This window comes from Dermacentor albipictus, chromosome 1, assembly GCF_038994185.2.
Source record: "Dermacentor albipictus isolate Rhodes 1998 colony chromosome 1, USDA_Dalb.pri_finalv2, whole genome shotgun sequence".
Taxonomy (NCBI): Eukaryota; Metazoa; Arthropoda; class Arachnida; order Ixodida; family Ixodidae; genus Dermacentor; species Dermacentor albipictus.
The window spans coordinates 387907330-387933684 of record NC_091821.1 but is presented as its reverse complement, the minus strand read 5'-3'; the positions used below and the strand labels follow the sequence as shown (position 1 = coordinate 387933684).

At 46.7% G+C, this 26355-nt stretch overlaps 1 protein-coding gene across 5 annotated transcripts in view; it reads right to left on the bottom strand.

Annotated features, from left to right (window-relative positions):
* Nucleotides 1-26355, bottom strand: part of LOC135917010 (uncharacterized) — a 100209-nt gene that overhangs the window by 39155 nt on the left and 34699 nt on the right. For 2 of the 5 annotated variants that reach the window (XM_065450467.2, XM_065450470.2), the window contains exon 2: nucleotides 2187-2441. In XM_065450467.2, the coding sequence (XP_065306539.2) occupies nucleotides 2187-2317 (131 nt within the window). In that variant the 5' untranslated portion in view covers nucleotides 2318-2441. Of the gene's footprint in view, nucleotides 1-2186; nucleotides 2442-11792; nucleotides 11956-13309; nucleotides 13481-26355 lie in introns of those variants that run through there. The other 3 variants (XM_070531993.1, XM_065450469.2, XM_065450468.2) reach the window with 3 other exon arrangements.

Genomic DNA, 26355 nt, shown 5'->3' with positions numbered 1-26355 from the left:
CTCGCGTAGCCTAGCAACCACCTACGAGATCACCGAGCCATGTAACCTCCTCGCCCCCCACGCACGTAAGGCGGAGTCATGACGTCACAGGCGAGTAAAGACTCGGAACAGCCGGCGCGGCGACACACCTCTCGCCTCCTCTAGTCCGTGCGTACATGCTGCTGCCATGGGAAGACCGAAGAAAGTCCGGACGCCCGAAGAAGAATCGGCTTACCAGGAAGAGCGCCGTACTGCCAAGCGAGAAGAGATGCGTCGCCAGGGAACGCGAGAGTCGGCGCCTAAACGCTCGACGTCACCGAGTAAACGATCCTGGCCTGCGACTGCACGAAAGCTTCCAGCGTCAACCCACCGAGACAACAACTTAGCAAAACCTAGCATAACCTCACAAACCCTAGAAACAACTTAGCCAAGCCTACCAACTTAGCAAAACCTAGCATAACCTCGCAAAACCTCGCGAAGGCGTTGACGACATTGGCCCACTGTAGTCGGTGCGGTGATTTCGGCCTCAAATGCTTTACCTCAATACATCGCGAAATGAAAACACGTATCGAGATGTGCTCAAATTTTACATTAGGGAGAATCGTAATCGTCGGACGCTTTTTTCTTTTTCTTTCTTAAAAACAATGCAAATATTCAAAAATGTAACCTTTCCAACTGACCTAACTTTCGGCATTAATTTTTCTTCGTAGTAGTGTGGTTACGCGTTGAACTTAAGTAAATTTGTTAACGACAACTAGTTGCTTCTGAAATGGACGCCGCCTTATTCCGTGTGCGACAGCCCCCTAAAGAAAGAGAGAGCACGAGAGAAAGAAGTGATAAGGGAAAGGCAGGGAGGTTAGACAGGCCAAGCGCGATCGGCTGCACTGCACTGGGGACTGAAAGTTTCGTTTAGATGGGCAAAATAACATTTTTCTTCTTAAAGTTAGCTGTTTCTAATAATAGAGGCCTGATTTTTATTAATCATATCAGAAGAAGTCAACAAACAATGACACCAAGGACAACACAGGGGCAATTACTTGCACTTAATAATAGAAATAATGGAAATGAAAGTGGATGAAAAAACAACTTGCCGCGGGCGGGGAACGATCCCACGTCTTCGCATTATGCGTGCGATGCTCTACCCATCTTTCATACACTTTCATTTTCCTTAATTTATGATTTCTTTAATTCAATTATTAAGTAGAAGTAGTTTACCCTGCGTTGTCCTGAGTGTCCTTGTCTGTTGACTTCTTATGATATATATATATCGAAGCCCCGGATGAGTTCCCCGAAATCCCGGTCTCCCTCGAGAGGAACCCTGAGGTTTTCCGGCAACCCCCTCCTCTGAGCCCTTTCTCCCCTCCTGATCTGGACGGGAGGGTCGACTCCCCTGCTTTGTCTGGAAGGGGTTCCCGACCTTACTCACAATATGCGCGAAGCTGACGTGTATACAGCGAGAGCTTCGGGCTGCATCATTGGTGGTAGCACACAGGGCTAACCAAACTGAGGCTCTGTACTTTTGCAGGCACGATTAAGAAGAGTACGCGCGAAATACATATATACACATGTTAATGCAGTAATTGTGGCCCTGGTTCTGAGCTTTCCATTTAATATCGTGTGTTTGCTGGGCCTCGACTATAGCACGTTGCTGAGGTACTGAACAAAAGCCCAAGAATAAGAGGCACCTTCCGCTCAGCAACCTGCTGCATAGGCTTACACACCTGCTGCAACCTGAGCTTGGAGATTTGCAAGTGACAACCCTGGTACATGCTTTATGAGGTGTTTGATTCGTGCGTCTACGGCGAGCATTCGACACCTTTCATGACTGTACCCTAGTACTCAACCAAGGCAGTGACTCGGCATATTAGGCACAAGGCACTCAGAGAGGCTAAATGAAGCGTACAGTGTTTCAGGGGACTATAACCGTTGGATAACGGATTATAAGTGCGCTAACTCGTTGCTGCAGTACTTGCTTTGCATAGGTCTGCATACGTTTATGCGATACCCATTTTGTTCATTTTTTTTTACTGCACATATATGCTCTGCGACAAATCCCCCGGATTAACAAAAAAAGTGTTTTGATTGTGCAGGGGCGAGATTCATCGGCCTCAGAAGCGTTAACAAAAGATATGCCCGGAACGTTGAAAGTCGCCGCAGTGCACGGGTCACGTGATGGAAACTGGAGGCCCGGTAAGCGCGGCGCCTACCAGCAGAGGTCGTAGATGCGCTGCATGTCGGCCACCAGCTGCTCCGGCGAGTGGGCAAACCGGAGCTGGCTCAGGTGGCGCTCCACCTCGGGCCACGTGGGCACGTCGCAGGGAAGCAGCACGTGCGCCATTCTGTCGCTCGGTGGCGCTGCCGGCGGTCACAGACACCAGCCCACCGCCGCAGCCGGCGACGTCAGCACGCTGCAGCAGCGGCCACATGGGCGGGCCACGTCACAACTCCCTCCAGCGCGGCACCTGCACAGCACGCGTCGCGGGAGGGTCAGTTTAAGCTGCGACGGCTTCGGCTCGAGGGAACGGCCGTTTAGTTCGCACAGAAGGGAGGACACGAGCAGCAGCAGCGCAAAAGGCGGTATAAAAGTTAAATAAACGAGAGGACTGCAGACAGTCGATCAGCATAGGTCGCACGCATTTCTCCTGAAATTCCCGATAGAGCTCCACTCGACATAGACGGAGAGCGGCAAGTGGAAAGGAATGTAGGAAAGTCAGCGCTGTTAATCATGCGCGTCCCCATATCTTTAAAGAGAAGAATGCAGAGACAGTTAAACCGTATACGAGAAGATGCATACGGCAGGCCACAAACGTTAGTAAAGCACGTCCACGGAGTATGCAAAGTGACCTATGCAAAGTGAGGGCACGCATCGAGTATACTCGCTTCCGTAGACGGAATGTGTGCAACGCGCCCGAGCGTCATTAAAATGAAACAGTAAAGCTTAACATTCCAAATCAGCACACACGCTAGGAGAGAGGTAACAGCGCAGGTGGGGGCTTCGCATTTATTGCAACAACCTTGTTTTCTTAACGTGCGCCTGAAACAACGGAAACGAGCGTCTAGTTGCGTTCCGTTCCTATCGCAGCGCTACCATCTCGGCCGCGAATCGAAACCGCGGCCTCACGCTAAGCAGCTGGACGCCACACGCACTGATGCACCTGACCCGGCGCGGTCAGGTGACGCACAGAGATACAGAAACGGAAGCCTCGAAACTACGCGCTTTCTAGCGAGTCCCCGAGACACAAAACCGGCCATACGAAAACAGAGCAGCGATACGGTATATACAGAAAACAGCAAAGAACGCCAGGCAGTAGTCTGATTTCCGTGAATATACGTTTTGCCCCGCAACGCTTCGCCGTTTAGGTTAGATCAAGCAAAGTTCGCAATGTTTATATTGCCGTAAGCTGCAGGGATAACGTAACCGATGACGGATGTGGATTAGCGCGAGCTTTTTTCCATCGCTGGCGCCGTGCCCGAGTTGTCCTACCATAGGAGGAGGAAAAGGAGGAGGAGACAGAGAAGAGGAAAAGTGGGGGATTTAATAAGACGCACATCCGGTTCACTATCAAACAAAGAAAGAAGAACGGAGGTTAACCCTTGAAGATCCAAATATCCAATGCACTGCTGCAAAAAAAAAAAAATCATTCTTTTGATATGAAGTCGTGCTGGGTCGCGCGCGCGCGCACACGCACACGCACTATTGTGCGCTTATATAGTGTGCAGGTGCGCACGACATTCATGCCAGCAGGGGAAGGCACAACGTTCTCCAAGCTCCACCACGATCGAGCGCCTTGACTGCTGCTTCCACTTCGCATCGTCTCTCTCTCTCTCTCTTTAAAGAAAATGGTCTCTGGAGACTCTACAGTCCACTGCGCAGGCGGCGCATGCATCGTCGACAGAGGGCCCACACGACAGCGCCCATGGTGTCGGGGCCAATGCGCCTAAAGCAACAGTATAATTGAAAACGCAATAAAAAATGGCGACGATGAGAAAAAGGGAGGGATGGAAACACTAGCGGTGCGCACACATAAGCCTGTTCATCACACCCACTGTTGGTCACTGAGGCTTGCTAGTGAACTACAAGCGTACTAGGTTTACAATTACAGCCGGAAACGGCTCCTTGCGAGCGCGGCTTATCGAACGCGGTTAAGTCTGAGCACTCGGCGAATAAAGCAAACTTGGTTTGCGCCGAGAACACGTGCGTGCACAGTCCGCTTGTCTTGTCAGAGGCTGCGGACTAACGCAAGTGCGGTAAACTAACGCAAGTGCGGTAAGAACAGGTAGGAAATATATAGGCGGCCGTACTGTGTGGTCTGTCAGAGAATTCATTTGAACAAAGTTCCGCCTTCACGGAGATTACTGCGGTTCGGATATAAGACCGTCGCGTGTTGCATGCAAAATGAACAAAATTTGTAAAGCGAGCTTCTCCCCACAAGTGGTCTTATTGTGGAGAAGCCAACTCTGGCGAACGTTTACGGCTGAAGGAGTTGCGCACGCAATAGGGGGCAGCGTTTGACGTCTTTCGCGAGTGTATCACAAGTGGGCTACGTTTGCCCTTGAACGAACGAGCAAACATCACATCTGCCAACTCTACGTCGACTAGTTAAAATTCTACACTACAACTTCTATTCACGCGCTGCGCAGGGATTACGGTCTCTCTTTCGAACTTGTGGGATTCAAAGCGAACAGCTTTCTTTGGCTCTTTCATTTCGTGGTGGTAGGACGTTGGGGGCCGGTGCGCGTGCTCTCGGGTTAACCGAGTCGCGCCTGAAGGTTTAGGCGCTGTTGCGGAGCGCTCGGGAAGAACAACCATCCTTTTCTCCCACCACCCTCTCTCGCCCTATGACGAAAGAAAATGTGGATGGTAAACGCATTCATTCTAAGCTGGCACTCGCACCGCCGGAGAAACAAACACATACGACAAATCGGCTTACTTATAAGCCACCTATACTAGCGCTACATACGTACTGGTTAACGAGTCTGTTCTCTACAGAATTATGCAACGAGACAACAAACTCTACCTAAATATTCTCAGTGCAACAAATGTGCACCTTCAAGCGCATCGTTTTCTTAACAAAGTGAATAGCTTTCTAGAAGTGTTCGGCTATTCGTCTGTGTCGAAAAAACACCGCCGATGGTTTCTGCATAATTTTACTCGCACCAGCACTTTAAGGCGCCTTTCGTCAATGTCAAGCTATAGGAACAAAACGCGGTGCGTTCCCTCGAGCACTGCCGTTGAGTTTCACGCTGCCTTGCAATCGTCGGCAGCGCGCATTTGCATACAAACACCGCTTGCAATTGTTGCGCGACTCGGCAACAACACGGATGCGCTTCATGGATTAATTGGCAACATTTTATTACTTGACTGAGTGGCGCACCTAATCGTAAGATGCTTTACGGCACCTGACAAACGCCATGCGTAAGCAGTCCGGCATGATGAGCTCTCGCTAAAGATGAATCGTTGAAATATCGTTGCTGCCCTATACTATACTACGCATCATCGTCGACTGAGAACTCGATGATGTTCGACTGCGCGAAATGCGCGAGAACAAACTGCACGGCTTGTCAGCGGAAGTAGAGATTCTCACACGATGATGATAAGAGTTTAGTGTAGCTTTATCACTGACTAACCAGAAATTTTATCTATAGATTCAGGATCATTCACGGAAAGCTGTTGGATTAGTTAGTAGACTTAGTGGCCGCACAGAGCTACCATATATGACAAAATGGTAGTCAGGTATCGCCTTAGGACGCTGACTGAAATGGCTATAGAACACAGACGCAGTAGGATGGCTGTGTCGCACGATAGGGTGCCCCTACACGAGTTGAACGTGAACCTTAGGGCAAATATCATGGTTCGTCCATTTCCGCGGAATGTGCACCCCGTGCACAATGTAGGGAGGCGGGTCGCGAGAGCTAGGGCTTTGTTACGAGAGGCAAAGGATCAGGAGGAGGAGTCTGCGTTTGTTGACGCCGCATGGATTAATGGTAAAAATGCTTATTCGGTGGTGGTAGTAGATGGCAAAGGGAGCGTTAGAAATGCTGCTTCCATTTATACCAAAGATCCAGGGGTTGCTGAACAGGTGGCTATTGCTCTAGCACTAATTGATTCTAGAAGAGTTTTGGTGTTTAGCGACTCGCGATCTGCGATTACAGCCTTCTCGAGAGGACTTGTTGCGGAACCGGCTAACAGACTGCTGCAGGGTAGGGATATCACTTCGCATACCGTTACTTGGTTCCCGGCGCACTTGGGGACAGTGGAGGGAGCCCCGCGTAACCTCAACGAGGTGGCGCACAGGGAGGCACGAGGATTAGTGTGCCGTGTACTCCCTGAAGGGGCTGGATCTCCCGCTCCTGAGTACAGGGACCAACTGTTAACCTACAACGAAATCACCAAGCACTATTACTTAGGGCGCAGGGCATTCCCGTTGCCACATCCTAAATTAAATAGGCCGCAGGCGGTTACATTAAGGCTACTGCAGACACGGACGTACCCTAACCCTGTCATCATGAATAAAATTAATCCGGACTGCGGGGTTTCAGTCTATTGTAGTAAGTGTGGGGGTTTGCTCGATTTACAACACATGCTGTGGCGCTGCTTGGCGTTGGCCGGTGATGGTTCTCGAGGTGAACAGTGGTGGCAGCGAATGCTGCACAGTGAAGTGCTGGCGGACCAGCTCAGGGCTGTCCAGAGGGCCCGTGTGATAGCAGAGGGGCTCGGCCTCTCTGTACCGACGTGGGAGTGGCCCGCATCAGTCCCAGACTGATCCCTCAGGACCTCAATAAAGTTCTTCATACCATACAGACGCAGTAGCGCACAAATAAGCTTCAAAGATTAATTGTACTGGCGTAGAAAAAAGAAGGGTATATACTGCTATGGAAAGAACTGAAAAAAAATCCGGTCTATGTTGACTGGACGATATCCACCATCACGTGAATTTTAGTATAAAACGCTTGCAAAAAAATTAAGGAGGTAGTTTTTTTTGAAAGACCAACCTACGTCTGGGGGCCAGTATTTGAACTGGCTGAAAACAGCACTGGCTAAAAGCAGAGGCATCTATGTTTTTCGTCAAAGCCTGCCTTCCATTCCCATGTTATTCAGGTTTCTCTAGCTGCTTGCGCTCACAGGATTCGTGCAACACGACCGTCCTATGTATGTAGGTGCGAAGAAAACTCGAAGGAACCACGAGGAAGATCACAAAATCGCAAATAAAATCCACTGCGGCTTTGCAGTGGCGCTGACGCTCTGCTGTTGAGACCGAGGTCGCGCGATCGAATCCCAGCCGCGACGGCCGCATTTCGATGGGGAGGATGGGGAGGTAAAATGCAAAGACGACCATGTATTTAGATTTAAGTGCACGTTAAAGAACCCCGGGTGGCCTAGCTTTATCTGGAGCACTCCACAACGGCGACCCTCGATGTATACCTCCTGGGCAGTTTCGGGGACGTTAAAACCAGCAACGTTTCGTCCCAAAGAAACGTCGAAGTATACGCAAAAGCAAGCGAAAGGGTCATACAAGTTAAGCTCGACCGTCTGAATTACGCGTTGCACAGATGGAGCCAACGCAGCCTCGCAAGAAGCTCAATAACTTATGCCACTCGGAAGAGCGGAAGCCGGCGAGCTTTCCAACCACTGAACCTGCCCAGCGATGCTCAAAGAATAAGTGCAGAAATGCGCCGTACATACGTCACAAGCTTCCCCAGAGATATCCGACGAACAGCAAGCCGGAAGCCTCCAAGATTAAATCTGCTAGCCGTCCTAATCTTTCGCTTCGCGACGTTGCAGTCTCGTCTTTACTGTCCTCCGCCTCTCTCTCCCTTGCACGCGCCCACATGCACGCACACAAAGAAATAAAGCAAGAAAGAAAGGAATGAAGAAGGACCTACCGAACGAACGAACGAAACAAAGAAAGAAAACAGTGTTCCTTTTGTCTGTCGCTCTCGTTGTGTCATGCGTTAGTTACATGCAAAAGAACATCCACAGTGCAAGGCAATGTGTTTGCGTAGTGCGCACAAAGCTAGCTGCCCGAAATTGTACGTAAAATGATTCTCTTGCGACGTCGATTTCCTGCACGTGTCGTGAGAGCTGGCGCGTGTAAACCTTGTTAGGAAAAACTTATTTGCATAATAGGTATGCTAATAACTAAGTTAAAGCGATTTCGCCGGCGCAAACTTCGCTGCAGCTTACCGTACGCTGTAGGCGTTGGGGCGAGTTTGTTTGCTTTAGCGACGTTCACGCAACGAGGCGAAGCGGCCGCCATTTATAGGCCCCTATATACCTGCTTGCTTAACAGCGTAAATAAATAAATATGAAAGAAAGGACCCTGCTACTAATTCTCTTCCCTCTCCCCATGTGCACAATTCGCGATTGCTTAACGCTCAGCGCCAACGCTCCGATACCGGAGGTGACTCCGTACTATAGACACGCACGCGCGCGCACACACGCACACACGCGCACACACACACTAGGCAAAGCACTGCGGTCGAAGACAAGGAAGGCTGGTGAAGCGCGCACTGTGCGTGCGCGAAGATAGGGAGATAATGAGAGGGCCCCTAATTAGCAAAGACACGCGCCCGAGCCCTCATTAGCACCAGGCGGGGCTGGATGGCAGGCAAGCAAGCGGGGATGTATATGCGGGGGCGTGCCGCCAGCGCGCTCCATGTTTGCCCGAGAAGACAAATCGTCGTGCTCCCACCGTAAGGCCTAAGAGATTAGCTATAGGAAACTTTTTCTGGATGCGTGCGGACTGTTGTCGGGCTCGTCGCCGGCGGCCCACAGCCAGATGGATAGGAGCGCAGGCTCATGAGCCGTGGGGCCCGAGTGCTTTTCATTGCGTCCAGCTTCGCCCGACTGAGTTTATCCTCTTCGTCCGCGAACTTTGGTGGAGACTGACGAACCTTCCGACTTCTGCCCTGGCGGAGTTTATATATGCCTCTCACTTACTTTGCGAGTGCTTCAGCAGCACGCATGCGCGGCTGATTTCCCTCCCTTCGTCTGAGAGACAAGAGTTCTAGCTGCCGCGAATACGCGGGGAGACGCCGCGAAAAAAGTAATGCCCCTCGATCGTGCCGTGCGTGCCTTTGGGTGCGAGCGTGTTCTTGACGATGACAGATGATGTTTGCTGGCGCCAGCGCAAACGGGGTCATGAAAGAAAGCCACAGACTGCAGGATCTAGCATATAGCGTATGCTTCCTATCTCTCTCTCTCTCTCTACTTTTTTTTGCGCAGAATGGTATGTGTAACGTCTTCACACTTTCACTTTGTAATGATCAAGATGACTGTTGCTGCGAAGGCGTGCAAGGCCTCCAAGTAGTGCCTGCTATGACGTAAGGTATCCACTCTTCTGAAGTTCTCTCTGCATGCGACCAACAGTCGCGATGCGTTGCGTTGTCGGCCTAAGGGTGAGCGCATTAATAGAAAACGCCGCAACTATTATTTATACACATATACATCATCTTATCCCGGTGCTACAGTTCCGAGTGATCAAGTCCGAGCATGTGCGTACTTTGGGGTGCGTTAGATTGCTGACCTCAACTGAACACAGCGCACATGCAGACTAGACAACAATAACAACAACAAAATCATGAGGTACATGACTTTCGTTTTAACTCAAGATGTTATTAAGAAAGTGAATTACATAAATAAGAACGCCTAATGGTACTGTCAATCGCGGATAAACCTCACTGCAATATCATGGAAAACGCTGTTTCTTTGAGTTCATGCTTAGCTTTAAGAAACAGTGTAGCTTTCCTGATAGCTTTTAATATTTAGCATACTTATTCCTAAATATCAGAGCCGCATGTAGATCCGTAGCGTGCAGTATTTGATATATGTTGATGTGTTGTGTTTATTGGCGCAAGGGCCAGATATATCGCCAAAGAGTGACATGCACGTAATGAAGAGTTGTCAATGAATTGTCAATTAAATGGTGAAATGTAAAATGAATTGCAATGGGTAAATGTAACGTTACTGTAAAAAAAGGGACCTGAAAGTAAGCCGCTATCAATTGCATAATACATCAAACTAATGAAATAATGACAATGATAAGTGACGATATGTGCTAGGACCATAAATGTCATTATGCGAAAGGTCAGTATTTGACATAGCATTCGTTTGGCGCTTAGAAAATAAATAAATAAATAAATAAATAAATAAATAAATAAATAAATAAATAAATAAATATTACTGTTTATTTAACGTGCCCAGCAAAAACCTTGAAGTCCGAGTGCTGGCGTACGAGTGAAAATAAATTACAACAGAGTTTGCTTTCTAAAGTTAACGAGACACGTAATGACGATAGTTGAGGGGAACATGCGCTTCGTCTGAAAAATGAGTCTACGCGAAAACGTCACGAGTCCCCGCTAGTTACAGTATGTTGACAACATATCACAATGTGTAGAGAGACTGCACTGACATTCCCCCTCTGACAAGTGCTACAAGTACATTATTTGCAAGAAGAGAAACCTGGCTAAAAAATAGAAGAGAGAGGGGGATTTGGCTTTTTTCTGCATTAATTTCCAAAGCTTGCAACCCGTCACTTAAAGGAACCGTGGTGGCTACATGCAGCATTTAATTTGCAATCAAAACGTCGTGAGCAGAGGTGGACAAATGCCCTCTTTTTTTTCGTCCCCCCCCCACCTCACCCTCACGTTCAAAAATTTTACTGCCCTCCCTCAGCTGTAAAAAAGAAAAAAAAGCTATCTGCAAGCTATCTGGACTCAGACTCACCAGAATTGTACTCAGCCGGGATCACTCGGTCTCCCTCAATCAGATCCAAAAAGTTATTCTCGGCACCCAAGGAATCATGAACTCAGACTTTCTCTTGAACTGAACATATCAATGACAAAAATAGTCTCATACCAAGCAAATACACAGGAAATGCAGATACAAACCGTAATAATTTATAAAAGACTATGCACGAAAGTCGTTGATATAGAAGAAATTTCCTTATTTTTTGTTGATCGCGATGTCTTATAAGAGCGACATAAATATGACGCTCGACGGATGACAGTGCTGAATTTATTCCGCCTAAGATGGGAAAAGGGAGATCTTTAAAGAATATGCAAATTCTTGTTTGTTTGTGCGTGCGGTGCGCACACGAGTTTGTTTCTGTGGCGGGGGATTAGACGGAAATACAGGCGCATGTGGATTTTTGGCAGTTCGGAATAGATCACAGTCCTTTCTTTCTAGTGCTGCACTAAATGAAGGCCTGCCTCGTAAGCAAAAGTTGTCGCATATCGTCACATTCGGGCAATTGAAACATCTAACAGAAAAGCTTTGTTTGCAAAGCTTTTTCTCGCATAGTTAAATGACTGATTGAATATCTTTTTCTTTATCTGATGGTTCCTTGGCCTAATACGAGTAATGGGGAAGGGGGAAAAGGCGTGTCGGTTGAGTATGGCGCGTTGCGAGGAGTGGGATCTATACGACCGGTGTATAAGCCCGGAATTCCAGGTCCATCCCCGATACCGGTCAGATCAACTCCTCGTAGCTCGGTATATGTCCTCCTGGCAAAGGTGCCTTCTCATTACCTTGGAACGACAGAAAGCTGAGCTAGTTGGTAAGGATTCACAATGCAAAAAAGGGTAAGGCGATTCGTTCCGTTCTATCCATTCTAGAGCATGCGCAGACGAGTTTTGCGTCTTCTTTTTTCGCCTCAGTGCTTCGTTCGTCTGACAGGCGGCGTTCGTGTTGTCCACGTTTTTTGCGTCCGCGTCAGCACGCCTTAACCTTTTTTGCATTATGAATTCTCAGTACCGCCTGGTGTGCCGGACATTGCTGCACATCAGGTCTTGTTTGGCGACATAGATCGTACCGACTGTTTGCGGTCGGGGCAGATGGTGTGGCCACGCTGTTGCGGGAGCCATGTTGCATCGTCGTCAGCGTCAACATCTTGCTGACTTGCCTCTGCTCGACTTGTCGCACAAGCCTGCCACTTCTTCTAGTACGTCTGGCGTGAGGGCAGAGTCGGCTATAGCCTGCAGCCGGAAAAGAGGCACTTGTCCAGTGCGAAGTAAACCAGGAGGCAGTGCGTAGCAGTTCGGAGGTACAACGCCTCGTATATATATATATATATATATATATATATATATATATATATATATATATATATATATATATATATATATATATATATATATATATATATATATATATATATATATATATATATATATATACGACGACGATATATATATATACTGCGACGTGCCTCGTCATATCCTGATTTGTGGCACGCAACGCACAGCGATTCAACTTTTCTGAAAAAAAAATGAATATATATATATATATATATATATATATATATATATATATATATATATATATATATATATATATATATATATATATATATATATATATATTCATTTTTTTTTCAGAAAAATTGAATCGCTGTGCGTTGCGTGCCACAAATCAGGATATGACGAGGCACGTCGCAGTGAGGGGCTCCGGGCTAATTATTTTGAGCATCTGGCGTAGCGGCGTGCCGGACAGCAGCGGCCGCAGTAGCAGTGGGAAATTCGAAGGAAGAGGCAAAGAACGCTTCGCTAAAAAAAAAATAGAAAGAGAAAGCACCGAGACATTGAAGGACGAAAATGTCGGCAACACTAAAATCGATGCAGTCGTGCAAACGGCGCTTCAAGGTTTATGGTGAGTTGCAACGTAAAGTATATCGCTTGGGCATTGTCCCGAGCGTGTACAGCTATAGACACTAGACGAAAACTTTCTGAAGACCGTTGTCGAACACGGTTTCCTGCTTTCACAGAGAAAGCGCTCTTTTACATGGTTCTCGGAGTCTTCAACGCAGCTGTAAGACCGCCGACGTTCGCCGTAAATACTTTTACGTCCGCTTTCGTCGTTAGGAAGTCGCTCGAACGCCAACGGGTTTATACAGCATCAGCATAAACTCGACGAAACGACGCATCCATTGCGTGATGCAACCATTCGCCCTAGCTTCACGCTCTCGAAACAAACTAACAAACAAGTTCCTTAACTAACGCTTCTATCCGCAATTTTCGCGTCACTGGCCTATAGCTTTGCCGTAAAGAGCAGTAAAAACCGGAGCATTATCGCCTCCGCCTTCGTTCTGCAAGCGCCGCCACTGTGCGTAGCTGTAAAGGGTCCGCCACACCCATGCAGCAGCGCTAAGCAGGGTCGAATATGGTCTCCCAGGACGCATCGTAATCGGACGACCCTTAACGCAAGACACCCCCCCCCCCCCCCCAGCACATATATATATCACTCAGAATAATTTCGTTAATGCGAGGCAGCACTCTAACACTATGTATTTCTGCACAATAAAGCTCCTAATGCAGTCACATTTACACTCACGTTCGGAAGGAAAAGCCCCTCGACACTGTGCGGGACTTTGTGCACCGCGGCAGCAGTCAATCCGTCCAGTGTGCTCAGAACGCGTCTGCTCGTAAAACGACCCCGCGCGTACAGGCGCGCTGCATTCACTCCGGGGCGCCAATGGCTCGGCAAACACAACAGCGCCGCGTCGTCGTCCTTCGAGTGAAGCAGACGGCAGCGGTGCGAGTCGGGGGGGGGGGGGGCGTGCAGAACACAAAAGCATTAAAGAAAAAGAGAGAGAGAGAGGGCGGGAAGGTGTACAGTGCACAACAGAACCAAGCGGGAACGTAGAAAAAACGAGTGCACGAAATGCGACGCGAGACACGTCACTTAATAGCCGACCGCTGATGACGAAGGTTGCATACCGCAAAATTTGCGAGCAGTATGCAGCCATTTGTTCTTCACTGACGCTAGGCGACAGAGGGAGGACGTTGACGCCGCCGCACGCGTGCGTGCGTGCGTGCGTGCCGGCACGTGCATATACGAGCGTGCATATTATATGCGCGGAGAAGCCGTGACGCGAGAAAGCAGCTGACAACCCGGTGTGAAGTGTACGCCGGCGCAAGGTCTTCAGAAAGGAACAGCCTCGGGTTTGAGCCGCGTTTCAAAAGTCAATGCCGCACGGAAGCATTGACCTTCGCGCAGACGCGGTCGCGTAAAGGTGCTTCCCGCAGGATGCATAAAGTTTAGCATGCTTAAGCAATTGCTGCGATAAATGAGCGACGCAAGTATACACTGCAGGGCAGCCGAGTAATATCGAACACTTCCTCTCCTTTGATGCGCAGGAAGATAAAAGTGCACGCATATGTATGCAGCCGTCCCACAGTAGCTGAAATTCCGATTCACAAATTTCAGCGTTAACGGCCGCCGAGGCCTCTGCACGAAGAATATATATATCCAGAGCAGAGACCCTCGAAGAACGACAACTCCGCGCAATCAGGTTTCTATTGCATAGGACGCCCCTTGACCATTGATAGAAATGACGCACGAGGTTCTTTGTTTCGAGATAGAACACAAAAGATGCCTTTATTATTCAGAGGACCCACGAAATCGCCTGCCGTCGGTTTCATTGGTCGGGCTGTTTTCGGTCATGAAGATGCGAGGGCTGATTTCGTAAAGCACGTTGTAAAGGTGATTTCATAATTCTGCTTATGCAGTCAATATGAGAACCTGAATATATTCGGCATAACAAAGACGATGACTATTGCTTGCAGGATACCCTAATGTTAGACTTCCAGTATATACGGAGAGAAATATAGACGGGGCAAAGAAAGGCACGGAGTTTACTAAGGGATGGTTACGACATGGCTATATGCCACCCAGAAAGTAAATATGCAAGGATATGAACAGAAAAAGAACGGAAAGGAGCTCGAAGAACGTAATCTACGCGCACATTCCACAAGTATAACATACACAGCGTTGTCACAATCTATCATGCAGGCCCGTAGACACCAGGCTGAATCAGTGCATTGATTACCTCCTATGCTTACGCACTTTGCGAGCACCGACCCCGAACCTACTGTTCTGACAGATAGCAACTGCCGAGTCCGCATGCCCAGCAGTTTTTCGCAGCACATGCGAAAACTGCTGATACGCACCAAAGCAACATACAAGGAGGAGGCGTACGATGTCTATCTAATGCACGGTGTCATGTAGACTCTCTTGTACCAATGTTTCGCGCAAAACATATACGCATACGCGTGGCAGAATGATCTATAGACGGCGCCATTTCACATGGCTACTGCAGACATAAATTGCGGGTTTAACGACTTCGCTATCGAGGCTGCAAGCAAAAAAAAAACGGAAAACAAAGGAATGTTAGCCTACATAACATACGAAGGTGCGTGGTGTTAACCATGAAGAGATTCTTCATTCCAGAATCATAAGCGTACGTGTTTTATTACATGTTTCCTGCTACACGGAACGTCCGACTGCACGTAAGAGGGGGCGACATAATGGCCATATGCAGGAAATACCCGGCACTGCAGACGTAGACGTCCCGCATGCCGTGTCATCAGAAAAATTACTAATAATAAATAACAAGAGAGAAATAAGCTAGAATTTTATCTCTCAAGTATAAGTACACTTATAGGACTCGCTATTATCGGCCTCCCATTCTTCCCCGCTTATCCCTCTTCAAACTTGAATCTATCTCACCCATGCTTCTGAGCGAAGTTCTTTCGTGCTCTATACCCAATAAAAAAAAACGTTTAACTCGTTCTTTTGTAGGCGTCCTTCGCTGACGATATTTTTCTGTCGTTCACTTATGACGCGGCGATTATTCACTGATATCCCATTTTCTTTGGCATTATAGTTGATGATCACATGAACGGAACCCAATTACCGTATTTGCACGATTGTATACCGCGCCCCAAATTCTAGCGCGCGCATCAGCTAACGAAACACGAGTCGACGCGTACCGTAGTGAGAATTTTATGGAACACACAAAGGCACACAGGCACGCACACAGCTGAATCTCAGCGGCTAGTCGCTATCAGAGTATGGCGACGCCTGCTGTTCAGCTTTAGTTCCGTCTAATGCGCTAGAAATGCTACATGTACAGCAAACTGGAAAATGGCGACCGCTAACCATGCATACAACAACGTCCATTTCATGACAGTGTGGCTTGCTATGCCTTGCATACTAAGCTTTATATATATAAGCTTTTATAGCTTTTATAAGCTATAAGCTTTCTATAAGCTTTATATATATATATATATATATATATATATATATATATATATATATATATATATATATATATTTGCCAGCCAATCGAGATATTGGACGTTATCATCGAAGGCGGCCGGCCAGCGGCGAACATCGCTTGCAAGCAAACATTTCTGTGAATTCGGTCCCCAGTGTAAAATAATTTGCACACTTAAAAGTAAAAAAAAAAAGGTGTAAATAATTGACATCCTCAGGGTGTGAGTTAGACACATTTGCGCCCCTTTTCACTTTTAATGGTGTAAATTTTTTTACAGTGTCTGCGGTGATTTAAGACTCGCTTCTTTGACCCGTTTACGCCATTTTAAGCAGCCCCCGTATTTTGACGACCGTTAATTAAACTTCTCGAGCACTCATCAACGATACTTTAACCTAGCGCAAGTGTTCCGAAAAAAAAAGAAAAGAAAGAAGACGGCATGTCGTTTAATTTTTCTGAAGTAAAAGAAAAACAATTATTCGCCGCGTATTGCGGTAGCGATAAAGGCGATAGCAATCACAAATTGCACTTACCTTCAGGAGGTCTTGTGCATCCGTGCCTATTTTAATAACTTCCTCACTTTACGCAAACAAGATGCCATAAAAAAGAAATAAAAGAAGAGAAGAAAAAAAGCTTTAGCCGTTCATGAAATTTAAACAGCATTTTCTCCTATATACCAAGCACGCTTACATAATTTTATTTTTTTCAGACGTGAATTGAAAGGAGACGGTGGCGCCTTTCGGTGGCATTAGGTATTCTTTTGACTGAGAAAAAAAAGAAGAAAAAAAGAAAGCATGAAATTTAAACAGCATTTTCTCCTATATACCAAGCACGCTTACACAACATTTTTTTTTTTTTTTTGCAGACGTGAATTGAATAGAGACGGTGGCGCCTTTTGGTGGCATTAGGTATTCTTTTTCACTGAGCAAACAAAAAAGAAGAAAAGGGGAAAAGCATCGCCGCACCAGAATCACCGATGCCCCTCAGTATTCTGTCTGGTAGCACAACGTAATTACAAGACTCACGTTTCTTTCAGCCTACTCCTTCCCACGCCAGATTACGCAGCTTGCTTCAGACAGAAAAAAAGAAGAAGAAGAAGAAGAAGAAGAAGAAGAAGAAGAAGAAGAAAGAAAGAAAGAAAGAAAGAAAGAAAGAAAGAAAGAAAGAAAGAAAGAAAGAAAGAGGAGAGAGAGAGATTCAGCGAACACACCGTAAACAACCTTCTGAAAGCGCCGCGCACGTGTGAAAAGTGGCGTTCGCGATCAACAAGTGCAGGCTGCGCGTGACCTCAGTACCTCTATACTGTCGATACATAGGACGAAGGCGCCCCGCTGCTATTGAGTCGCCAGCATGCACGTGTTCTGAACGTGTAGACACAAAGATAAAAAGAAAACTGCTCCTTTCGTGGCCGCAGTTATAAAAGCAAAACATTTGGGGTTTCGATTATTTCTCTTTTTGTTTTCGAAAGTTAGGGCTTCTTGGGTGCTTTCTTTTTCTAAGGCCATGAGCAGAACTCTCGAAATGTTTCTTACGTAAGAGAGTTTCATCACAGCTGCAGCGTTCGGGCGCCGACCGCTAGACACGATATCGATAGATGCGATAACGCAACGACGACCCAGACGATAGTCAAACGTGGAGGGGCACCGACGAAAGATACGGGTTACTGTGAACGCGAGCCCCGATTATCGGACTGTTTTCTTTTCCGCGACTATATTGCTAAAGTGAAAGCTTATCAGCGTGTTCTGTTTTCCAGCAACATCAGAATATTGCGTTACGACCGTTGGTTCCTCTTTCTTCTTTTCGTTGAGAAGAGCTTTGAATTGAATTACGGGGTTTCACGTGCCAGAACCACGATTTGATTACGAGGCACGCCGTAGTGGGTGACTCCAGATTAATTTTGACCACCAGGGGATCTTTAACGTGCCCCCAATGCACGGGACAGGGGCGTTCTTGCATTTCGCACCCGAACGAAACACGGCCGCCGTGGCCGGGATTTGATCCCGCGACCTCGTGCTTAGCGACGCAACACCATAAGCCACGTTGAGGAGAGCTGTGTCAGTAAACAGCGTAGAGGAAGCCTCAATCGCGCAGTTCCGTAATCATATGTATGAAATCGTGATATATAACTACTACTAAACTAAGTTGGTATACTTAAATATGTGGTGACAGGCATTGCAAAAAAAAAAAAAAGCAGACATTTGTTAAATTCTGCACCCTATCCGGGATTCCAAAATCGAATCTAGATCTTCGCATCTAGATGTCCTAGTGCGTTGGTCTTTTGTAGTCTGGTCTTTGTCCGGTACAATGTTAACTACACTTTAAAGGTAAGCCCGCTTGATTGTTTTAGACCCGTAAGAATGTAATAATAACTAACAAAGCCTCACGGATATCACTCACTGTTGACACAAAAGTAACATTTTATTTCTTTTTTTCTATTAATTTGCTTCATATCACCCATTTCACACGTGCAACACACTCAGCTAAGTGTAATTTCCATGTTTATTTTTGATAAAGTTCTTCCATGCAATTCAGTTTCAAGCTTGTATGGCTCAGCATACAGTTACGCGTATACAGTTGTCTAGTGTTTCTTTGTGTCATCTATACATGCATTCATGAGCAATTCGCACTGTTACAATTCATATTTTACAACGATAAATTACTGCCGGCTGTCATGGCTTAAATTTGTTCATATCCTCATTAAACAATGATGGCGAGAAGCACATCTGAAAGTTCATGCCAAAATGTGATCCTCGTTAAAAGCGCTGCGAATGTATCATTGTTGGTTCCAGAGAATTACTCTTTTGTGTGCAAAACAAACCAATCATTGCGTTTCTACACCAGCATTTGCGCTCTCTCGTGCGGTTTGATGCTTGATGTTTGATGCACCAGCCGTCGCTGATTGCTTGATGCACCAGCAGTCGTATACACGTTTGCCGTATAGAATAAGCAAAGATGTTGGTATAAACGTTGGAGGACGCCTTGCAAGAAAATCAGCGGGGTGGGACCGCGAAAGCTTAAGCGGAGGAAGCGAAGCGTTGCTGAGTAAGGGCAAATGCTATCATCCATCCGAAAGTATAGAAGCACGACGCTACAAAGGAAGCCCACACGGGTTCCTCAGAAAGAAAGCTTAGTGCTCGAAGATCTGGTACCACGACTTTCTGTGACGTTTTGTTAAACTCGTGTAAAGATCACGTATTTTGCCTCAACTACGAAGCTTTCTTTACAAAGAACCGGTATATGGGCTTTCTTCGAAACTACGATCGTGCTTCTCTCTGGCACGGATTGCCCCTCGTGGCGGATATCCGCCGGATTACTTATTCGTCGCCAGTAAGCCCGTATGCAAATCTAAATGGCCTGTCGCAAACAGCACGTGCCTAACTTTCGACGTTCCGGTGCGGCGCGAGTAATTGAAACATGTCGAGAGGGCCACCGCTACATTGGGCGCATTAGTATATGCTACATTTTCGCGTGTACTACCGGCGTGATAAATTATCGCATGCGTTTCATGTGGGCACTTTTAACGGACAGTGCATGTGGCTTCTTTTTTTAATTAGAACAGCGTTGTTCGTATACTATTGGATAATATTATAGAGGCCGGAGAATATCATTTTCTTTTTCTTTCGTTTTTTTTTTTTACTAAGTGAAGAAAGATGAAAGGGATAGGTGTATTAGAGCCGTTTATTACAAATGCCCCAAGCGTTTATCGGGAAAGACAAAAGAACAAGGAAGGAAAGGATGAAACGAGAAAATAAAAGCGAACACTGCTCACACTATACCACTCTTCGCGAGCGCACAAGTAACAATCCCCACAGGCATCAACACCGAAAGTATAGCTTACACGTCATTCGGCATGAAGTCACCACATTAGATTTGGGGAATTCTACATTACTCGCGTAAGATATAAGCGACATCAAAACTTCCACACCAACATAAGTGACGATCGTAACTCGGAAACTGAATTCGAACGTCCAAACTTGCAGTATACAGGGTCATATTCCTTCCATGACCGGATGTAACGAAAATTTAGACAGCTCAAAAGACAGTCCATCGTACATTTCACAGCAGTCGGTGGTGCTGGAGTATAGGTTCGGAAATGCATTACGCTATTCGCGTCGCGCGTATACAATCCAAGTGGACAGGCCTGTCGCCCTTCCGCATTGGAGACATCGTTCATGAAGTGTTCGATACAGCAAGTGCGCCTTGCGAGAGTGTGATAAAGTAAAGATTATTAATAACGCCGAAGGAGTCGCTGGAGTAAAGGGAGAATAAATCACGCGTGGCAATAGAAAGTATATAGATGCTTCTATGTGAAGCTAATATATCGGGATTAACGTCATCACACTTTTGTCGACTACAGTGTCTTAGACTGTATGTTGAAAAAAAAAAGAGATCCTAAACCTTGCACCAAAATTTATCGATGGAAACAAACTTATTGACAACTCTCGTTTGCACAAGTACTTCAGGCCTTATGCAGCCATGAGTGCAAGTGTACAAGAAACGGTAAGAAGTTACCAAACAATAAAGTGAATGGAAGCATAAGGAAATTTTTAAAAAAAATTTTATTGGAACTGTAAAATAAGTAAAGATGGTCAACTTTCTGGTACGTCTCATATTAAAAATAGAGGAACAGAAAAGGAAAGAAAACACATCTTGCCACCGACGGGAGCCCAAACTAACGACCCCCTGTCGCAATGTTCACGATGATCCTCAACCGCCGCAATGTCGATGAGCGGCGCCGGCTAACACTGCCAGGGCTAGATTACGCATGCATGCGTATTATTACGCAACAAAGTGAGCGGAGACAACCGCACCCTTTGCTCATTTGATATGGGGCAACGCATACGTCGTGCGGAGGTTGCACGGTTAGTTCAGCGTCCACCGGGTAAACAAAACAACAAAAAAGTACTCCCTTCCACATTCATTTCCTGTGAAACAAGTATCTCGGACAAACACAGTCAATGAGCCTGGGACCATATAAGGCACTATATCTATTCCTGGAGTGGTTCTGGGCCCCTGTCAGCATTTGTGTTGACGCGTGATGCAAGAAATGGACGAAGTGACACGTACACTGTGCTCAGCGATTGCAACGCAATAATCGGAATGCTTGGCGGCAGGCCCATTTTGCTGCCACGGGTGACCGCCGGGTCATTGCCGGGCGTGCCGAAATGCAGTCGCAACGCGTCACAAAGCAATAAGAACCGCAAAGCGTTGCTGAGGTTGCATAATGGCGGCGACATATATGTTGACTAAAATAACGAGCTCGTATTTATTTTTGTTTAACAGACGTTTTGTCTCTCTCGGTAATTCCTCTCCGTATTCTCACTCAGATATTTGACATAGCAGGTTTACTCTGTACTAGAAGCACGTAGAAAACCTATAGATTAAACCTAATTTTTGCCGAGGCTGTCTGGTGAACACGATGATTTCAGTACCGGCAACAACAGAAATCGTGTACCCTTCAGCTTGTCGTTCGTTTTGTTCCTGTCCTTTTTTTTTCTTCCTAATTTCATAGTCGCTGGGGTTTATTTTGGATGTCAGACAGCCTGGCCTTCGGTGGCATATTTTCCCAGATGCCTGGCATTTAGTAAACGACAATAAAGCCACGCGTACCTCACGTAAAAATGGGAAGCGTTGCCGCGGCCGGCGCACACGACCTCCGTGATGCGTGTGCCCGTTTCCGCGCCTGGTATGCGGAGTACGCGCGTATAGGCTCGGGTTATGTACACGCGAGAAAAATGCCGAGCGCAAGCGTATGCTTCGGCTATGCAGCCAGCTTGCGACACTGGCAGCGAATTTGCATCTCCCGTCGCAGTGCCGCTAATAGTCGCATGAGTCACGACGGAGACTGTCACCGCCACCGCATGCTAGCAGTACGCCGCCTGTCGCGTGAGGAGAAGGCGGCCAGGCGCGGACGCCGAGTGCTACCGCAGGAGGCGTCCAAAGGAATGCGATAGGCCAGGGCCACGTGGCCGCTGTTAAAGGGGCACTAAAGATAAAAGCGTTATTTGAGATGTGTTAGTGAATTACCCTTCTGAAATAAATTAATAATAATAATAATAATAATAATAATAATAATAATAATAATAATAATAATGTGACTTTCCGCAACAGCAAGCTCGAAAGACTACAGTGGCGACGCCGCCTTGGAAGTTCCCGCACCATCGCTCCGTGACGTCACAGATTTCGACGGCATCTGCTCGGGTGGTGGTGGTAACAGCTTTATTAACAATCCCGCAAATTCGTGGCCTGGGCCTAGGCCGCCCCCGAGGAGGTCCGGAGATCCTGTCTCCTCACCGCCTCACGGGCTTGCTGGATGGCCCATAGTTGATTTTCAAGGTTTGAGCTGCGCAACGCGGCCGTCCATCGCACCGCAGCTTCATCTGGGGAAACTGCATTTTCTTCGCATATAACGTCACATTCCCAGAGAATGTGTCTAAGAGTTGCGTGAGCCCTGCTGCATAGCTTGCAGTTATCATCTGAGTAGACGTCCGGATATATCCTCCTGAGATGGACGGGGTTCGGGAAGGTCTTTGTTTGTAGCTGCCGCCAGTCTACCGCTTGGGCCCTGTCGAGTTAGTGGTTAGGGGGCGGATAAACGCACCTTGAGTTTTGATAAAATTTTGTAATATCACAGTATCTGGTCATTCTGTCCCTCTCTGTCCATGCCTCCTTTGGATTTATGGTTAAGCTTTTATCGGTAAGGACGAAGGACATTGCACTCCAGCTTAAGGAGCCATATACTGAACATTGCAAGTTTCGTGATGTTCAACTAAGCCACAACGGCACAAACACGAGAGAACACATTCAAATCCGTGACGTCACACTGGCGCTGGGGTGTCGCAAAAAATTTAAGAAAAGGACACCTTGAAAGGTTTGCATTTCCCGTTTTTTAATGAACAACCAATTACCGCCGATATTAACGGCAATCATTACGTCCTGGTGTTTTACGAGCCAAAACTGCAATTTCATAACGAGGGACGCCGTATAGTAGAGGGTGGGCTATACAGATTAATTTTGATTACCTATAGGGTTCTTTAGCGTGCACACACACATTGTGTGTGTATATATATATATATATATATATATATATATATATATATATATATATATATATATATATATATATATATATATATATATATATATATATATATATATATATATATATATATATATATATATATATATATATATATATATATATATATATATATATATATATATATATATATAAGCACTCGATCGGTTCTTTTATTTCGCCCCCATCGAAATGCAGCCGCCGCAGTCGTGATCGAATCCGCGGCCTTGAGCTCAGCAGAGCAGCGTCACACTGGGCCAGCGCTGTGGGTTAGCGAACATAGTCTTAAAAAGCATGCTTGATCAGTCTTAAACAATTTAGTGTCTCTTTAGTATCCCTTAAGGAAAGCAGTGTTTTGACGCAGTGACAGTTAGCGTCAAAGGTTTAGGGACGACGGAATATGCGATAACGTTGAATTTCCGAGCAGTCTGATTGTATACATATATAGCCACAATATCACCCCGATTTATGTGTACACGCTTTATATAGCCACCCTGTGGGTTACGTTGTAACAGTTGTGGCCGCTGCTGCAGCGCAAATCCGTGGTATTAAGAGAGGGTGAGGGGGGAAGGGGGGGGCACGCGTCTGAAATGAACTTCTGGTTATTGAGTACAGACCACCGAACGATGTGAATTCACGGAAACGGCAGGGTAAACCGATAATAGTTTTCAAGCGAAAAGGAATGCTATAGTTGCGGAGTCCGGATGCCCCGCTTCTTCGATCCAGCGCCCAGAGTGCGTTCATTTCGGCATCTTTGACGCTGACTGCCGCGAACACAGAGCAGCGAAAGGGCTCGAGCAAATGGTCCGCGCGGGCCTTTCGCAGGATCTCTGGGACTGACGAGCGCCAACTTTCCTGCCGTCCCGCTATAGCGCGACCGGGCAGCATGCCAAGTGGATCGAGCGAATGACAATCGCACCGTTGATGCTCTTCCGGGAGCCCTGCACGGACAAGCGGAGGGAAGCCTTTGTACGGGTGGCCGGGCTTGGAGATGGAGAGGATTTATCGGCGTCTTCCGGTTGGAACACGCAATGGCGGCGTCCCGCGCTGCGGCCCGAGGACGAGGCCAAGCTCCTCTAACCGACCAGCCGTGTACGAGTGTCGATACACACGTGCCGAGTCCGAGCACCGATGCTTTGCATTTTTGCATACACCGATCAAGACAGTTATTGCTACCGACGTTTCCCAAAAGGAACGGAAGTGCGGATTAGGAATACTTTCTCCTATTTTCGATTGTTCGGTTTCTCTTCGCCTCCCATATTTCGTGCCGGTTTCTCTAGCAGAATTTTTAGCTGTATTTCTAGCCCTTCGTAAACTAAGTACATCAACACGTTCCCGATCGATAGTTACGGATTCTTTGTCTCTGACTGCTTCTGATGACTCCCAGGTTTTCCGAGCTTTCAAATCGTTGTGCCTCCTCATTTAGCTTTGATCCGATTGGTTTGGGTATACCAGGACATAAAAGCATATTTCTAAACAAAATGGAAGATTTGTTGGCGAATGTGTGCCTGAATGGCCCAGTTATTGAAATCCTACCGCCATCCGCTTACATCATAGGGGCGAGATTTCGGAGGCAAATGGCGCTGCGTGAATTTCAAGCCCCTTCTTTAACAAACTCTGCAGATTTTCAGCACTTGTCACATTATTGGAATAGTAAACTCTGTCAAACGCGAGCACTCGAAGTCGCAATCACTAGACTGCGCTGCCGAATTTCAAAATTTTTACCTAGACAGAGCTGGTCTGGCTCCCTCACCGAACTGTCCCTCTTGCGGGGAACATGAAACAATAGATCATTTTCTCATTGATTATCAAAGATATCCTGAATTGCGAAAAAGAACATTAGAAATGGCGTTCCGCCTTCTTCGATTAGACGTAAATGTTCAAAATTTACTATCTTGACCCTTGGGCACAGTGACAGGAAGGTTGGTGATGCTATCCGGGATTTTATTGCAGGGTCAGAAAGATTTGGACAATAAAATCAAAACATAAGGTTTTGTTCTATGCCTTAAAAATATTAGCTCTATTTTTGTCTTCATTTATTCCTACATTCCATTAAAATCATAAGCTATAGAATCTACCTATTACTTCCCATATACCTGTTCAAGTTTGTTTACAGTTACTTCATAATTCCTTTTTTCTTAATGTTATATGGAACTCCCCGGTTCTTGGCCAATCCCCCAGAGTGGGTGTGCCACTAACGTCAAGAGGGCTCTACATCCACCTCGGGCTGATAAGGATTAGTCTTTGCAAGCAGTTTCGTCGACACACGTTTATTTAATACCTTCTATCTCTTTCTTTTTCTTTTTATGAAGTCGCGTTGAAAAACATTTACCCCACGCAAGCTAAAGTCGGGCTCACGGAAATCAGCGTTGAGTATACGTACCCCCAATGATTAAAGCAAAAAAATAAAACAATGAAAAAGCTAAGATAAATATGCGTACCGGTGGGACACTCGGCTCATGGTCATCCACTAATGGTACGCTAATGAAACTCACAACACAAGAAAGATTGTGCGCCTGTGTTGTCTTGCGTTTTCATTTGTGCAGTATATTCACGGACGAAGAAGAAGATGGAGAAGAAGGAGCGGCTGGCACTCGTGCCGAAAGCTCTCTATGAATAATTGGCGCCACCGAAAACTGCAACGAACAGGAGTGGCACGGCGTATATGGGCCCTGAAGAAACACTTCGGACGATGCAGTCATTTTCTTTGCTTCTTTTTTCTTAAGCCCCCGGGTACATTCCTTTCTTCAAACCATAACAGAAAGGGCCCGACAGCAAACGGCGGCGTTTGGTCGGTCGCTTTCCAGTCGAAACGGCTGCTTTTTATTTGCCGCGCCAAAACAGCTCACACGCTCTTGACCCGAATGCATCCGACGGCGCTGGGGCGAGAAAAAAAAAAAAAAGACAAATGCGCGTGATGATCAACATCCTCTTGTGCCTCGGAAACAAAAGCGGGTGACGTCGCTCCTCAATGTCAACAGATCAGCCGAGTGGCTGTGCGCTGCGTAGGTCGGGGGTTCGATGACGGTCGCAGCGGCCGAATTTCGACGGGGGAGAAATGCCGCCCACGCACGAAAGAAAAACACCCGCGTAAATGCAAAGCGCCCGCGATGGATACCTAAATATATAGACATGCTTCTGATGAATGTAACCTAGGAAAATAAAGCTGACATGAAAGCAGTGGCTATCTTTCACGTCTCGAAACTATACAAGACGATCACAGCGGAGGCCATATACCGAAAG